The sequence below is a fragment of the Mandrillus leucophaeus genome, unplaced genomic scaffold (assembly GCF_000951045.1).
Source record: "Mandrillus leucophaeus isolate KB7577 unplaced genomic scaffold, Mleu.le_1.0 Scaffold38, whole genome shotgun sequence".
Taxonomy (NCBI): Eukaryota; Metazoa; Chordata; class Mammalia; order Primates; family Cercopithecidae; genus Mandrillus; species Mandrillus leucophaeus.
Window position 1 is genome coordinate 2,457,902 of NW_012104031.1, and position 18,067 is coordinate 2,475,968.

General features: G+C 41.5%; 1 protein-coding gene across 6 annotated transcripts in view; it reads right to left on the bottom strand.

Moving 5' to 3' along the window:
• ZC3H11A (zinc finger CCCH-type containing 11A) overlaps positions 1–18,067 on the bottom strand; it is a 57,189-nt gene that overhangs the window by 25,790 nt on the left and 13,332 nt on the right. For 5 of the 6 annotated variants that reach the window (XM_011990468.1, XM_011990469.1, XM_011990471.1 and 2 more), the window contains 2 exons: positions 10,349–10,547; positions 8,804–8,923 (listed from right to left, as the gene is read on the bottom strand). In XM_011990468.1, coding sequence (XP_011845858.1) covers positions 8,804–8,923; positions 10,349–10,402 — 174 coding nt within the window. In that variant the 5' untranslated portion in view covers positions 10,403–10,547. Of the gene's footprint in view, positions 1–8,803; positions 8,924–10,348; positions 10,548–12,459; positions 12,528–18,067 lie in introns of those variants that run through there. The other variant, XM_011990473.1, reaches the window with a different exon arrangement.

Sequence of the window (18,067 nt, forward strand, 5' to 3'; positions counted from 1 at the left end):
AAATGTAAGAATATGGAGAAGAGAAACAGAGAAACAATAACCATTACAAAAAGATGCTTAAATGTATCAAAAAGGGCAAATTCCAAAATCTACTATATTGAGAGACTGATAAAATTCAATAATACACTGTTTTTAGGGATGTGGAAGAATCAGGCAGTCTCAAACATATAATGGAAATGTAAATTAGCTCCACATCTCTGAAAGGTGATTTGGCAAAATCAGTTTTTTAAAAATATGTTCTAAGTTTATGTCATATGCATAATTACCTATTAACATTTTTTAAAAGTGTAGGTTACTGTGGGCACACTGCTCCGCAAGGAGCAGTAAAAATAAATAAAGTAAAACTAAAAGTACAGCAAATATCATTACTTTCAAAGAACTAGACAGAATTTCTTAGTCCTCTGTCACACCCAAAAGATAGATGTAATAGCTACCACTGTTTTTTAGACAGGAATAACAACAATTATTCAATTCTCTCTTTCTCAAGGCAGAACCTAAAGCCAATCTTCCTTGTTCCTAAGCCTGCCTTTGCTTAAATTTTACATCTTTCCTGGAAGCAATTTTCAAATTACTGAATGACTTCTGTAACAGTATCTTCTATATACAGAAGTCACATGACATTTATCTGATCTGTTTAATACATTTACTAGATTTTGTTTCTAATTGAAAAGTAATATATGTGCAACGAAGACAACTTGGAAAATGGAAATAAATGCCAATTATGCTATTACCCAAAGAGAATCACTTATTTTGGTATGAATTCTTTTTACTTGTAAAAAAAAAAAAAACACAAGTGACTATATGCATACTAAAAAGAAAGGTATTCCATGTAATTCTGTACATTTTTCCTTAGTAATATCCTCCACATGCCAGGTGTGGTGGCTCACACCTGTAATCCCAACACTTTGGGAGGCCAAGGTGGGTGGATCACCTGAGATCAGGAGTTCAAGACCAGCCGGACCAATATGGTGAAACCTCGTCTCTACTAAAAAATACAAAAATTAGCTAGGCATGGTGGAGGGTGCCTGAAGCTCCAGCTAGGCAGGAGGCTGAGACAGGAGAATCACTTGAACCCGGGAAGTGGAGGTTTCAGTGAGCCAAGATGGAGCCATTGCACTCCAGCCTGGGAGACAGAGTGAAACTCCGTTTCAAAAAAAAAACCAATAAAAAAAAAATGCTCCACAATAATATTTCTCCTACATAATTATGTCTTCACATTTTTAACAGTAATACAGCACATGATCCAAAGTTAAAACAAGTTGATTCTCATTATTTGCAGTAGTTATGTTCTATAAAGTCACTAGGAACACTGAATTAGTAAATACTAAACCGTTTTTCCTAAGGGAAATAGAGTTGGGTTCCTGTGAGCCTCTGGTCACATTTTCATCAACTAATCAATACATAACTTGGTTTTGGGTGCATTTAATATTGTTCATTCATTAATACGAAACTCAAGACCAATAGCACTATAACTCACACTTGAACAAAGCTTATCTAACATCTATTTTCTTTTTTTTTTTTTTTTTGAGATGGAGTCTCGTTCTGTCGCCCAGGTTGGAATGCAGTGGCACAATCTCGGCTCACTGAAACTTCCACCTCCCAGGTTCAAGCAATTCTTCTGCTTCAGCCTCCCGAGTAGCTGGGATTATAGGCACATGCCACCATGCCCAGCTAATTTTTTTGTATTTTTAGTAGAGACAGGGTTTCACTATGTTGGCCAGGCTGGTCTCGAACTCCTGACCTCATGATCTGCCTGCCTCGGCCTCCCAAAATACTAGGATTACAGGCGTAAGCCACCGCGTCTGGCCTAACAATCTGTTTTCTCTGTGAGACACATCACAGCTTTCTTCTACTCAGGAACACTACAAAGCACTTCAGCAATAGGCCTAGGAGCCATTTTAAGCAGCACCACCACCAACCAAAAGCCGTGGAACCAAATAGACCATGAAAAGGACACCTGTTTACAGTATCAGAAGAAGGCAGAGCTCTGTTCCACCTCACCTGGAAATGTGACTCAATTTGTGAACCAATGTGACACATGTCAGATGACTCAAATTTTTTGCTGCTCTGAACATGTCTACGAATGACCAAGTACTGATTTGGGGGTTATAAATTTTAGCAAGTAGGCAAATTTGCAAATATGGAACCAATGAATAATGAAAATGAACTGCACGCAGAAGCGGTACACAATAAAAAGACTCCTTCTCATCCCTGTCACCTTCCCATAGCCACTGTTGTTAAGTTTCACCTTTATACTTCCAGAGATTTTTAAAATTCATATGCAAGTGAAAAACAAATATAAACTGTTTTCCCTCTTTTTTTTTTTTTAATTTTGAGATGGGAGTCTCACTGTATACAGCCCAGGCTGGAGTACAGTGGTGTAATCTCGACTCACTGCAATCTCTGCCTTCTGGGTTCAAGTGATTCTCCTGCCTCAACCTCCTGAGTGCTGGGATGACGGGGTGTGCCAACACACCCGGCTAATTTTTGTAATTTTAGTAGAGATGGGGTTTCACTGTGTTGGCCAAGTGGTCTCAAACTCCTGACGTCAGGTCATCCAGCCACCTCAGCCTCCCAAAGTGCTGGGATTACAGGCATGAGCCACAGCACCAGGCTTCCCTCTCCTTTTTTAACCCATCTTGCTCTTCACCTTAGGTTTTCCACTTGACAATATATCCTAATTATTTCCATATCAATAAGTTAGTTTCCCCTTTAAAATTTTTTGTTAACAGCTACCTGGCACTCCACTGTATGAATGTAGCAAAACTTTATTTTAAAAGAAGGAGCAGTTAGGTTATTTCCAGTATTTTACTATTACAAATTACTACAATAAGTAATTCTGCACACATCTTATTTTGCAGGTAAACACCTATGTGTAAAAAGTATAAGCATTTAGTTCTTTCAAGCAATACAGCCAATAAGCCTCTGTGCAGAAAAGAGTTAACATAGCAACTCTGAGACTACTATCTTAGAAATGCCTGCTTGCAAGGCTTGTTCTTGGCTAGCATCTGGGAACTTGGCTTTTAGATGCTCCAAGCTAATTGGTAAGTGGGGGAGGGAGAAGGCTCAGTATGTCTAGACTGTTTGTGCAAACGATATGGTTAATGCTGAACATCTGCCTTCCTTTTGGGAGTCTGGAATTTGGGTACATGTTTGGTAAAGGGTGCTTACTTGGCCAGCACCAATGAAAATCCTGGATGTTGAGTCTCTAATGGATTTCCCTGGGCAGGAACACCACACATGCACTGCTGCATTTTCATGACTCACAGAAGAGTGTGCTCTGTGTCACCCCTAAAGTGAGTGGGCATAAAAAAACAGGCACATGGATTCTTCCAGATTCCTTCAGTGTCTTTTTCCCTTATGATCTGACAGTGTGTCTTCACTCTATTGCTGTAATAAATCTTAACTCTGAATACATTCTAGAGAATCTCTAAAATGAAGAGGTGCTCCTGGAGACACTGACATACCCTCCGTAGGAGTTGTGCCAATATACGCTCCATTAACAATGTTACAACAAGACTTTTCATGTTGTAACATAAAATATAAAAGCTGCAGAGTACTCCTTTATCAATTTATTTGATATCTGCTGCTATTTGCAAGACAGGTAGCTTAGAATGTAGTTAAGAGACAAGAAATATGAAACCAGACTGGAGTAGCTGACCCCAGGCATATGAACAATATATTTAGTCTCACCCCAACAATTCAGTCCAAAGTTGTTAGATGGGGCTGAGGGAGACAGGCATTCAGATGGGAGGAGGGAAAGACATGGTGGCCCAGAGCAGGGTACTGGAGTCTGACTGAGAATAGGAAGGTATCCACATGACCATGTGGAACTGGCATAGGGTGTTGGAACCCATGGAGAGTTAAGAGGACATGTGCATGAGAAGGTACCCTGACAAGTGTTGAGCCTGAGCAGGGTTAGCAATGTTTCTGTGCAGAAGAGATCCCAATGTAGGATGAAGAATATATACTCATGTAGGGTCAGTTTAGAATGGCATCAAAGACCAAGTGGGGTGAGGAAGGCAGGGTACTCCCAAGGGAACCTCGTACAGAGCTGGAATATGTGCGCAGGGTCAGGACAGCATCTCACATGGGAGAGCCGCTCAGCACAAAGTATCACAGCCCAAGGGTGTGAAAACAGTATCCATTGTAGGGATCGGGTTGGGGGTCAAAAGTAGGATGCCGGGCTCCAAGGAGGGTGAGAAAGAGGTCCCTACGGTGAAGGAAGCAGGGAGGCTTAGCACAGGGCACTGGAGTTGAAACATGGTGAGAAAGGTGTCCCTGTGGAGAAGCTTTGTGTGTCATGCCAGAGCCTGAGAGGAAGGAAAAGGCTGTGACACAGTATTGGTTTTCATACTAGGAGACTGATCAAATAAATAAAAGTATTATGAACAATGAAAACCAAGTTTCTCACTTCTGGAGAAGAGTTACAGGTATGGAAAAGGAGAAGCCTACACTAAGTCCTGTGGTAGCGATGAACTGGAAGCACCTATATGAACTATAATTTTTAATACTAAGTATCTATTATTGAATACATAGGGCCGGGCATGGGGGCTCATGCCTGTAAACACAGCACTTTGGGAGGCTGAGGCGGGTGGATCATGAGGTCATTAGATGGAGACCATCCTGGCTAACATGGTGAAACCCCATCTCTACTAGAAGTACAAAAAATTAGCCGGGTGTGGTGGCAGGCACCTGTAATCCCAGCTACTCGGGAGGCTGAGACAGGAGAATGGTGTGAACCCAGGAGGTGGAGCTTGCAGTGAGCCGACATCGCATCACTGCACTCCAGCCTGGGCGACAGAGCGAGACTCCGTCTCAAAAAAACAAAACAAAACAAAACAAAAAACAAAAAAAAGTTCTGATGTAAACGTCTGTTAAGTGTATACATTTATATATTCCTTAGCTCTGTCCACTGAGACGACCTGAAAGTGATGACACTCTTTAGGAGCAGCCCAAATCTTAACTTCTATATACCATTCTTCACTAAAAGAAACCAGGGCACCTTGGATAAATGGCTGAATCCAGGGCTGAAGTAGGAAAAATACAGGATGAGCCTGGAAAATCTTGGCTAGGCCAAAAAGCAGAGATGCTCAAAGAATGATAGAAACATCAAAAGGACACAAAAATCAGCTTGAAAGGCTCCTACTGGCCAAATCTGGGTCAATCTGAGCATAAAGTCAGTAATGATAGTAACAAGAGTATGACACACTGGTTAAAATAGAAAACCACATATATCAGTCCATTTTTACACTGCTATAAAGAACTACCTGAGACTGGGTAATTTATTAAAAAAAAAAAAAAGGTTTAACTAACTCACAGCTCTGCATGGCTGGGGCGGGCTCACGAAACTTACAACTATGGCAGGAGGTGAAGAGGACACAAGGCACAAACAAGGCTTACAAAGCAGCAGGAGAGTGCAAGTAAAGGGAGTCCCACACTTTTAAACCATCAGATCTCATGAGAACTCACTCATTATCACAAGAATAGCATGGGGGAAACCACCTCCATGATCCAATCACCTCCCATCAGGTCCCTCCCTTAACACATGGGGATTACAACAGAGGTGAGATTGAGGTGGGGATACAGAGCCAAACCGTATCATCACAAGTTTGCATTAACTCACATAAATAATGGGGAAAAAGCTGAAGTCTGATGAGAAATGGGGTAAAGGGTCAAAAAGTACCTCTCCACAAAATATTTATGGGAGGCTGAGGCGGGTGGATCACTTGAGGCCAACAATTCGAGACAAGCCTGGCCAACACGGCGAAACCTCGTGTCTACTAAAAACTACAAAAAATTAGGCCAGGCGAGGTGGCTCACGCCTATAATCCCAACACTTCGGGAGGCCAAGGCGGGTGGATCACAAGGTCAAGATATTGAGACTTTCCTGGCCAACATGGTGAAACCCCGCCTCTACTAAAAATACAAACATTAGCTGGATGTGGTAGTCCCAGCTACTTGGGAGGCTGAGGCAGGAGAATCGCTTGAACCTGGGAAGCAGAGGTTGCAGTGAGCTGAGACCATGCCACTGCACTCCAGCCTGGCGACAGAGCAAGACTCCGTTTTAAAACAAAACAAAACAAAACAAAAAAACCCAAAAATACAAAAAACTTAGATGGGTGTGGTAATGCAGGCCCACTGTCCCAGCTACTCGAGAGGCTGAGGCACAAGAATCACATGAACTCAGGAGGCAGAGGTCACAGTGAGCTGAGATCACACCACTGCACTCCAGCCTGGGCAACAGCATGAGACTCTGTCTCAAAATAAATATATATATATAATTTGTGATAGTCCTACTAAAGATACATAATCTTAATTTAATAATGAGGGGGAATACAAACAAACCCAAATTGAAGAACATTCTTAAAAACAATTTCCCTATAGCTACCATAAGTGTTAAGGCCAATGAAACGCAAGGCAGGACTGAGCGACTGCTGTCAACAGAAGGAGACAAAAAGAGTCACGACAACTATGCGCAACACTTGAATGTGGACTTGCTCTTTTTTTTTTTTGAGATGGAGTCTCGCCCTGTCACCCAGGCTGGAGTGGAGTGGTGCAATCTTGGCTCAATGCAACCTCTGCCTCCCAGGTTCAAGCGATTCTCCTGCCTCAGCCTCCTGAGTAGCTGGGATTACAGGCGCCGGCCACCACACACAGCTAATTTTTGTATTTTTAGTAGAGATGGGCTTTCACCATGTTGGTCAGGCTGGTCTCGATCTCCTGATCTCATGATTCGCCTGCCTCAGACTACCAAAGTGCTGGGATTACGGGCATCAGCCACTGTGCCCAGCCTGGACTTGCTCTTTCTAAAATAAAAGATATTATTGTGAAAACTGGCAAACTTTGAGTGAGATCAAAGGATTAAATGGCGGTAATATTTCAATGTTAATCTTTTTCAAAAAATTATTGGGGTTGGCTGGGTACAGTGACTCATGCCTGCAATACCAGAACTTTGGGAGGCCGAGGTCAAGTGGATCACCAGAGGTCAGGAGTTCGAGACCAGTCTGACCAACATGGCAACACCCCCATCTCTACTAAAAATACAGAATTAGCCAGGCATGGTGGTGCATGCCTGTAATCCTAGCTACTAGGGAGGCTGAGGCAGGAGAATTGCTTGAACTAGGGAGGCTGAGGTTGCACTGAGCCAAGATCATACTATTGCACTCCAGCCTGGGCAACAAGAGCAAAACTCCGTCTCAAAAAAAAAAAAAAAATTGGAGTCAGCTGGGCACGGTGGCTCATGCTTGCAATCCCAGCACTTTGGGAGGCTGAAGTGGGTACATGACCTGAAGTCAGGAGTTCGAGCCCAGCCTGGCCAACATAGTAAAACCCCGTCTCTACTAAAAATACAAAAATTAGCCAGCCATGGTGGCAGGCGCCTGTAATCCCAGCTACTCAGGAGGCCGAGGCAGAAGAATCGCTTGAACCTGGGAGGCAGAGGTTGCAGTGAGCGGAGATCACGCCATTGCACTCCAACCTGGGCTGCAAGAGTGAAACTCTGCCTCAAAAAAAAAAAAAAAAAAAAAAAAATGTGGGAGTCTTGCTCTGTTGCCCAGGCTGGAGTGCAATGGTGCAGCCCTCACTGTAGCCTTGAACTCTTGGGCTCAAGTATCCTCCCACCTCAGACTCCCGAAAAGGTGGGACTACAAGCACTAGCCAACATGCTCAGCCTAGTTTTCTAATTTTGATAGCTGTATTATGATTATGTAGGAGAATGTCCTACTTGCTTGTAGGAAACACTAATCAAGTATTTGGAGGTAACAGAGAATGTCAGTAATTTACTCCTACACGGCTTTAAACATTTTTATACTGTATTGACAACTTTCCTCTAAGTATGCAATTTTTTAAAAATAAAAAGAAATTAACAGATACTCTCCAAATATGCATATGTATTTTTAAAGCTTAGATAGTACCAAACTATCCTCCAGAAAAATTATATCAATTTATGCTTATATCATTTAGACATTAAGTGAACATTAGTAATGTTGGGAATTTCACTGGATCATTAAAAAAAATAAAAATTGGCTAGACACGATGGCTCAAGTCTGTAATCCCAGGACTTTGGGAGGCAGAGGCGTAAGGATAGCTTGAGCCCGGGAGTTTGAGACCAGACTGGGCAACATAGAGAAATCCTGTATCTATAACAAAATATATAAAATTCTTAAGTTTTTTATATACACACACACACACACGTGTATATATGTATATACACACACATATGCATGCGTACATATACACATATATACAGATACATATATATACACACACGTGTATATACACATGTATATATGCACATATACACACATATGTTCATATACACATACACATATATTCACATATGTGTATATATACGTATGTATATGTGTGTATATACGTGTGTGTGTATATATACACATGTGTGTGTGTATATATATACACATATATATTTTTTGAGATGGAATGTTGCTCTGTCACCAGGCTGGAGCGCAGTGGTGCAATCTCAGCTCACTGGAACCTCCAACTCCCTGGTTCAAGTGATTCTCCTGCCTCAGCCTCTAAGTAGCTGGAATTATAGACACACGCCACCACATCCAGCTAATCTTTGTATTTTTAGTAGAGATGGGGTTTCACCGTGTTGGCTAGGATAGTCTCCATCTCCTGACCTCGTTCTGCCCACCTCGGCCTCCCAAAGTGCTGGAATTACAGGCATGAGCCACCGCACCCAGCCTTAATATATTTTTTAGAAGTCACTTTTGTCCCTATGTTTTTTATTGGCCCACCAGGTCCCCAGACTACTTATTAACAGAAATCAAAAACTTACATCAATCTCCATGTGCCGAAACCTGCACACCTGTCGAAAACAGCGCCCTTCTTGCCATAATGTGCAAACAGTTTCATTTCCTAGTGCAGCTTCACAGTGACGGAATGGGCAGCTGTCGCCCTGTAAACAAATAGAGAACACAGAAAAAAACTGTAGCACTGAAATACACCCTAGGTAAAATACCCATAACAAGAGCTCCTGGAATTTAGATAAGCATAAATGAGTAAGAAAGGATAGGTAAGGTAGAAAACAATGGAGATGGAATGACAGGAACAAACTGAGAGCAACAAATTTATTATTTCCTATAACCTATTTCTTGACAGTACCCTTCATTTGATCTGGCATGAGTGACACAAGCTGAGACAAAGGGTTGAAAAAGACAAGTAGGAGTGTTAGATACTGTTTAAAAATATATTTTACAGTTCATCTTCAAAACTGACATACTGATTTGTGTAACTCTAGCTTGTGATGTAAATCAGAAAGTAAACAGAATTTAAATATAATTAACATATATACAATATAACTGTGCTTCACTGCATACTTTATGCAATGTAATATCTGAAATAAAATGCTACTGTTGTGCAAACTGCTATAGGTAAGATAAAATTATCATAGCTTTGCTCAAAACTCATCGTTTAAAACATAATATCACCGGGCGTGGTGGCTCATGCCTGTAATTCCAGAACTGTGGGAGACCGAGGCGGGCAGATCACGAGGTCAGGAGTTTGAGACAAGCCTGGCCAACACAGTGAAACCCCATCTTGACTAAAACTACAAAAAGTAGCTGGGCGTGGTGGCAGGCGCCAGTAATCCCAGCTACTTGGGAGGCTGAGGCAGGAGAATGGCTTGAACTCGGGAGGCAGAGGTTGCAGTGAGCCAAGATTGTGCCACTGCACTCCAGCCTGGGTGGAGAACCAGACTCAGTCTCAAAAAAAAAACAAAAAAAATCAAGATGACTGAAGAACAAACTTTTGTAACATATACATTTATAGAATTAGTCATAAAATCACAGAAAGCAATAGGTATACGTAAATAGAGCTGCAAAAGAATCAAGCAGAAAAACAGAAGTTTTGACAAAGATAAACAGAAGTTTTGACAAAGATGGCTCTATATTCTCAGTACTCAGCAGGAAATCTGGGAGAAGAAAGGAGTCAAATTCAACCCATGACAGTTTCTGGAAGTACAACACAATTCACTCACTCATTTAATATAAAGTATATAAAATCAGTTAGTAAGGCATAGGTCAAAGTGCCCCCATTTCCAAAGCCACCCTGAACAGATTAACTGTGAACACTGAATGATGACTGCATGCCACGCGCCTTTTCACTTTTGTAGAAGATGGGAAAATTAGTTATATATAAAAAGAAGAGAAAAAAATAATGAATTATTCTAAATACATTATCCTTTAAAAAACTGACAGCCAATAATAAACAGCTGGGCAAAAAATATATATATACTAAAAACAACTTAAAATGTTGGGAAAATCTTATCCAATTCTATTAAGCAAATTGTAGAAAGAACTAATTTAAAGATGTCAATTCTTACTTTGGTACATGTAGAATAGAAAAAAAAATAGCAGTCTTCTCCTTGATTAGGCATGCTGGGTAGATTCTTAGATCAGAAGTGGCTTCTTGAAACAAGCCACTGCTTCCTCAAAGCAAGGACCAGGCTCCAAGTTCTCGTGAAATGAGTTTAATCTTCCAAATGACAACTCAATCACAGAAACTGTCTTTAAACTGTAAACCTAAAATGAGGAGACAATGAATGAAAATATTTCAGGTAAATTCTTCCTCCTTCAAATCACCATGGCTAATGAGATCATATTGCTAGAATCAAATTTTATTAATACAAACTTGCTTATACAGAGCCTTGTAAACACACTGATTGTGAATACTGTACATTCCCATCTGCAACGTAAAATTTTGGCTAGAAAGGCCATGCTGTTCTTTTATATTCTCTATGATGCTTATTACACGATTACAGCACTGTAAATAAGCATTGTTAACTAAAGATCTACATTTTATTTTTAACTCTTTTTAGAGACAGTGTTTCACTCTGTTGCCCAGGTTGGAGTGCAATGATGTGATCATAGCTCACTGCAACACTGAACTCCTGGGCTCAAGGGATTCTCCCACCTCAGCCTCCCCCAAGTATCTAGGACTATAGGCACATGCCACTACGCCCACCTAATTTTTTAAAAAAATTTTTTGTAAAGACAGGATCTTGCTATGTTGTTCAGTCTGGTCTTGAACTCCTGCCTCAAGCAATCCTCCTCCCTTGGCCTCCCAAAATGCTGGGAATACATCTGTGAGCCATCCCGCCCAGCCTGATCTACATTATACATATATGTATAATTTGAAAGTCTCAAAACACTACATACATTTTAGATTATTAATGGGACTTAGGTTACTAACACAAGATACTTGCTAACAAAACGTATTAAAGTAGAATGTTTCATCTAAATGAAAAAGTTCAAATATTTTCACAAGCATTTTTATTTCAAAAGTATATAATCATAACTAGGTGAGAAAACCCTGTTTAGCTAGAATAACTGACGAAACAATTACTTCTGAAAGCATTTACGGATCTAGCTTACATTAATGAAGATGACTAGAGCTGTACACCAATTACAAACAAGAAGCAAAAGAAGTCTTCGGGGCTTTCCATAATAGTAAGTCCACAAAACAACAAATATTTTCTCCCCTAGTCCACGGCATACCCTGATCTCCACACTAAAACGTCCAAGCAAGCTTCTGCAAAAGCATATAACAAGAGCACATATAAGAATATGGAAGGGGTTTCCACAAACTTATATACACCATAAGATCAGGTTTCAGAAACAGTGATCTACAACTTGAAATCAATTAGTCAAATTCAATCATATCTCCCACTAATAATTCTTAATGCAAGAATGGTATGCCATGATGAAAAGCTGCCTTGATGTTAACAACCCAGATTAGGAGTAACAGTCTGATACTAAACACGTACCCAAATGTTTAAAGTTTACATACCCTTGGACAAACAATTCAATTTCTAGAATTTATTATAAGGTAAAAGTATTAAAGGTAACAATGCACAAGAAATGTTATCACAATCTTCTTTTAATAATGAAATAGGCCAGGTGCAGTGGCTCATGCCTATAATCCCAGTACTCTGGGAGGCCGAGGTGGGCAGATCACTTGAGTCCGGAGTTTGAGACCAACCAGCCTGGACAACATGACAAAACCCCACCTCTTAAAAAAACAGAAAAGAATTTAGCTGGCTGTGGTGGCGCACACCTGTGATCCCAGTTACTTGGGGGAGCTGAGGCACAAGAATCACTTGAACCCAGGAGGCAGAGGTTGCAGTCAGCCAAGATTGCACCATCGCACTCCAGTTTGGGCAACAGAGCGAGACACTGTCTCAAAAAAGAAAAAAGGAAAGGAAAAAAATAATGAAATAATATCTAGAAACCTAACTGTTCAAAAACTGGAGACTGTTTTTAAAAATTATGATATATGGCCAGGCACGGTGGCTCATGCCTATAATCCCAGCACTTTGGGAGGTAGAAGTTGGTGGATCACTTGAGGTGAGGAGTTTGAGAACAGTCTGGGCAACATGGTGAAACCCCATCTCTACTAAAAATACAAAAATTAGCCAGGTGCAGTAGCACACACCTGTAGTCCCAGCTACTCAGAAGCCTGAGGCAGGGAAACTTCTTGAACCTGGGAGGTGGAGGTTGCAGTGAGCCGAGATCACGCACTGCACTCCAGCCTGGGCAACAGAGTGAGACTCCATTTCAAAAATAAATAATAATAAAAAAAATTACAGTATATTCACATAATGTGACAATATACAGCCATTAGAGTTTCATACCAGAAAGTGAATGCTGCCGTAAAAAAACAAAAACAAAAAAATCTAAAAATATGTAAGTAGCTTTGTTATTGGGTCACAGGTAGAGGCTGGAAGACTTTTGAGGTGCTTGATAGAAAAGGCTGAGAAGAAACTGCTGCTAAAGCATATGAGCATTAAAGGTGCTTAAGGTACTTATGGTGAGGTTTCAGTCAGAAATGAGGATCGAGTTATTGGAAAGTGGAGGACAGGCTTTTTTTTTTTTTTTTAGATGGAGTCTTGCTCTGTTACCCAGGCTGGAGTGCAATGGCGCCATCTTGGCTCACTGCAACCTCCGCCTCCCAGGTTCAAGCAATTCTCCTGCCTGTCTCCCAAGTAGCTGAAATTACAGGCTTGCACCACCATGTATGGCTAATTTTTGTATTTTTAGTAGAGACAGGGTTTCACCATGTTGGCCAGGCTGGTCTCAAACTTCTGACCTCAGGTGATCCACCCACCTCGGCCTCCCAAAGTGCTGGGACTACAGGTGTGAACCACTGTGCCCGGCAGGAAAGGTTATTCTTGTCATAAAGTGACAGAGAACTTAGAATTGTGTTCTGTTGCACAGAAGGCAGAACTTGGAAGCAATGAACTTGGGTTTTAGCTGAGGAGATTTCTAAACAAAGTGTGGAAGGAACAGCCTGGGCTTTTCCTGCTGCTTATAGTGAAATGCAAGGAGAGAAATATATTCAGGCAAGAACTATCAAGCAAAAAGGAATAAAGAATCTGAACTTGAAAATTTAGAAAATTCTCACTCTATCCATATTGCAAAAAAAAAACAAGAATGTATGCTCTGTAGAGAAAAGGGTATGGGTGGGCAACAGTTTGTTGGAGATTAGGTGTGTGACTAGATTCAGGCAACCACCTTAGCAAAAAATGTTGCCAGCTCAAAACGAAAGACAGACATGTACAGAGGGGACATGATGAGAAGATACACAAGGAGAAGATGACCATGTGGCTGGAGTGATGCATCTACAAACCAAGGAATGCCAAGGATTGCCAACAAACACCAGAAGCCAGAAGGGGTAAGGAAGGATCATTCCTCTACAGGCTTCAGAGGGAGAATGGCCCTGCTGAAATCGTTTTGGACATCTCACCTTCAGAATTGTGAGACAACAAACTTCTGTAGCTACCCAGTTTGTGATACTTTGTTATGGAAGTCCTAGGAACTAATACAGATTACAAGCATAGTCAAATGACCTTTGACAAAGGAGCAAAGGATAGTCTTTTCAACATGTTACTGGAACAAATGGATACCCACATATAAAAAAATAATTCTAGACGCAGACTTTACACTTTTGACAAAAATAAAATGGATAACAACTTAAATATAAAAGAAAACCAATAAATTGGATTTCAATAAAAACCATTAAAATTTAGCCGGGCATGGTGGCGAATGCCTGTAATCCCAGCTACTGGGGAAGCTGAGGCAAGACAATCACCTGAATACAGGAGGCGGAGGTTGCAGTGAGCCGAGATCACGCCACTGCACTCCAGCCTGCGCAACAAGAGAATTCCAATTTAATGGGGTTTTTTTTTTTTTCAATCTGAAAAAAAAAAAAACCCCATTAAATTGGAGTTCATTAAAATTAAAAAAGGTCTGCTCTGTGAAAGGTCTGTTAAGAAGCTTTAAGAAAGAAACAATGAAAAAGTCACAGGCTGGGAGAAAATATTTGCAAAACATAAGTGATAAGGTCTGATACACAAAATATATAAACCTTGAAACTCGAAAATAAGAAAACAACCCCCCAATTCAAAAAGGCAAAAGATCTGAACAGGTACCTCACCAAAGAAGGTATACAGATGGAAAATAAGCATTTGAAACCTTGCCCAACATCATACATCATTAGGGACTGCAAATTCCTTTTCTAATGGCTAAAATCCATTCAGGCACAGTGGCTCACACCTGTAATCCCAGCACTTTGGGAGGCCGAGGCAGGTGGGTCATCTGAGGTAAGGAGTTCAAGATGGGCTTGGCAAACATGGTGAGACTCCATCTCTACTAAAAATACAAAAATTAGCTGGCCATGGTAGCACACACCTGTAATCCCAGCTACTCAGGAGGCAGAGACAGGAGAATCATTTGAACCTGGGAGGCAGAGGCTGCAGTGAGCCAAGATCGTGCCACTATACTCCAGCCTGGACAACAGAGTGAGACTCTGTCTCAAAAAATAATAATAATAAAAAACAAAAATGGCTAAAATCCAAAATACTGAAAGCACTAAATGCTGGTGAGGATGGGAAGCAATAAGACAGAAGTCTGAAAAATCACAAAACATGGAATAGTATGCAGCCAACGAAAAGGAACAAAATCATGTCCTTTGCAGGGACATGAATGGAGCCAGAGGCTATTATCCTTAGCAAACTAACGCAGAAACAGGAAACCAAATACAGCATGTTCTCACTTGTAAGTGGGAGCTAAATGCTGAGAACACATGGACATAGAGGGGAACAACAAATGCTGGAGCCTATCAGAAGGCAGAAGGCGGGAGGAGGAAGAGGACCAGGAAAAATAACTAATGGATACGAGGCTTAATACCTGGGTGATGACATAATCTGTACAACAAACCCTCACGACATACATTTACCTGTGTAACACCTGCACATCCTGCACATGCACCCCTGAATTTAAAATAAAAGTTAAGGCCCAGTGTGGTGGCTCACGCTTGTAATCCCAACACCCTGGGAGGCCAAGGTGGGTGGATCACTTGAGGTCAGTAGTTCAAGACCAGCCTGGCCAACATGGTGAAACCGCATCTCTACCAAAAAATACAAAAATTAGCCAGGCATGGTGGCACACAACTGTAGTCCCAGCAACTCAGGAGGCTGAGGTGGGAGAATCACTTGAACACAGGAGATGGAGGTTGCAATGAACCAAGAACACACCACTGCACTCCAGCCTGGGTGACAGTGAGTGAGACCTGTCCAAAAAAAAAAAAGGCTATCTGAATAATTTTCAGACGTATATGCAACAAAGGAAAAAGTTTAATAATAATAAAAAGTCATTTGAGGTCAGGAGTTCAAGACCAGCCTGGCCAACATGGCGAAACCCCGTCTCTACTGAAAATGCAAAAAATTAGCCAGGCGTGGTAGTCCACACCTGTAGTCCCAGCTACTCGGGAGGCTGAGGCACAAGAACCTCTTGAACCCAGGGGGCAGAGGTTGCAGTGAGCCACCATCTTGCCACTGCACTCCAGACCAGGCAACAGAGCAAGATTCTGTCTCCAAAAAAAAAAAAAAAAAAAAAAGTTATGAAGGGGAATAAAAGGCTTAGAGGTCAATTTCACTCATGATATCAACATTCCAAAGAACATATTTGAAACTGTTACCGGTTTCAGAAAGACCAGCAACAAAGTAACTGAAACAATAAATGGTAGCTATGAAATGCAAAGACACAGCAGAATTTACAATTTTTTGGCAATGAATTTTATTTATTTATTTATTTTTTTGGAGATGGAGTTTCAAGTTTTGCTCTTGTTGCCCAGGCTGAAGTGCAATGGCACGATCTCAGCTGACTGCAACCTCTGCCTCCTGGGTTCAAGCAATTCTCCTGCCTCAGCCTCCCAAGTAGCTGGAATTACAGGTGCCCACCACCACACCTGGCTAATTTTTTTTCTTTTTTTGAGACGGAGTTTCACTCTTCCACCCAGGCTGCTGGAGCGCAGTGGTGCAACCTCGGCTCACCGCAACCTCCACCTTCTGGTTTCAAGCGATTCTCTTGCCTCAGCCTCCCAAGTTGATGGGATTACAGGCGCCTACCACCACACCCTGATAATTTATTTTTGTATTTTTAGTAGAGATAGGGTTTCACCATGGTGGCCAGGCTGGTCTGGAACTCCTGACCTCAGGTGATCCACCGGCCTCAGCCTCTCAAAGTGCTGGGATTACAGGCGTGAGCCATCTGGTCCACAACCAATTTTCAAATCAGCTTCTGCAAAGAGCCCCAAAGTTGGGCGGAGTGTGGAGAAATGGAATCCTGAGTAGATAACACTCCCTTACTAACGTTTCAACAGATAAAAACTCCTTCATAAGATCTAAGAGCTGGCCGGGTGTAGTGGCTCACGACTGTAATCCCAGCACTTTGGGAGGCCAAGGTGGGCAGACCACAAGGTCAGGAGCTCAAGACTATCCTGGCTGACCCAGTGAAACCCTGTCTCTACTAAAAATACAAAAAATTAGCCAAGCGCCTGTGGTCCCAGCTACTCGGGAGGCTGAGGCAGGAGAATGGCGTAAACCCCAGAGGTGGAGGTTGCAGTGAGCTGAGATCGTGCCACTGCACTCCAGCCTTGCCTGGGCAAGACTCCATCTCAAAAAAAAAAAACAACCAGATCTAAGAGCTACAATGTAAAACAAGAAAAAGTAAGAGATAAAGAGAAAAAGAAAAGCTTCTTTATATATCATCTTCATACACTAAGCTTCTGTAACTTTCACTAGGGAAAAAACAAATATAATTGCTATTCAAGAAAACGGCAAGGCGAAGGAGGTGCAGTGGCTCTTGCCTATAACCATAGCACTTTGAGAGGCCAAGGCAAGAGGATCACTAGAGGCCAGGAGTTCAAGAACAGGGCAACAGAGACCTCATCTCTAAAAAAAACAAAAACAAAACCAAAAACAAAAAAATTCACTCCAGCTTTTAAATGATGCTCCAATTACTTTATAATAAATACCATCCCATGCAAAAACACAAAATAAAGATGCACATTCATACATTTCTTAAGTTTAAAAGGAAAAAAAAAGTATCCAGGTTGCCAAGAAAAACCCAGTTACTTTTTTTTTTTGAGACAAAGTCTTGCTTTGTTGCCCAAGCTGGAGTGCAGTGGCATGATCTTGACTTACTGCAACCTCCACCTCCTGGGTTCAAGCAATTCTCCCGCCTCAGCCTCCTGAGTAGCTGGAATTACAAGCGCCTGCCACTACGCCTGGCTAATTTTTGTATTTTTAGTAGAGACAGGGTTTCACCATGTTGGCCAGATTGGTCTCGAACTCCTGACCTCAAGTGATCTGCCCGCCTCAGCCTCACAAAGTGCTAGGATTACAGGCATGAGCCACCGCATCCAGTTAACCTGGTTACTTTTCAACAGAAAATAACTGCTTGAAAATACGAAGCCAAGAAAAACAACAGGACCTTCTCAACCCACTCTCTAGAAGTTAATGTAGGAAAAAGGAGATATTATTTTAAAATCCTCATGCGCTCAGCAAGTTTTAAAGGATATAGCATTGCTACAAATGAACATACCACTATGAAAAAGGAGTGGGGCTGGGTGCAGTGGCTCAGTAATCCCAGCAACCTGGGATTTCAGAGACGGGCAGATCACGAGGTCAGGAGTTCGAGACCAGTCTGGCCAATATGGTAAAACACCGTGTCTACTAAAAATATAAAAAATTAGCCGGGCG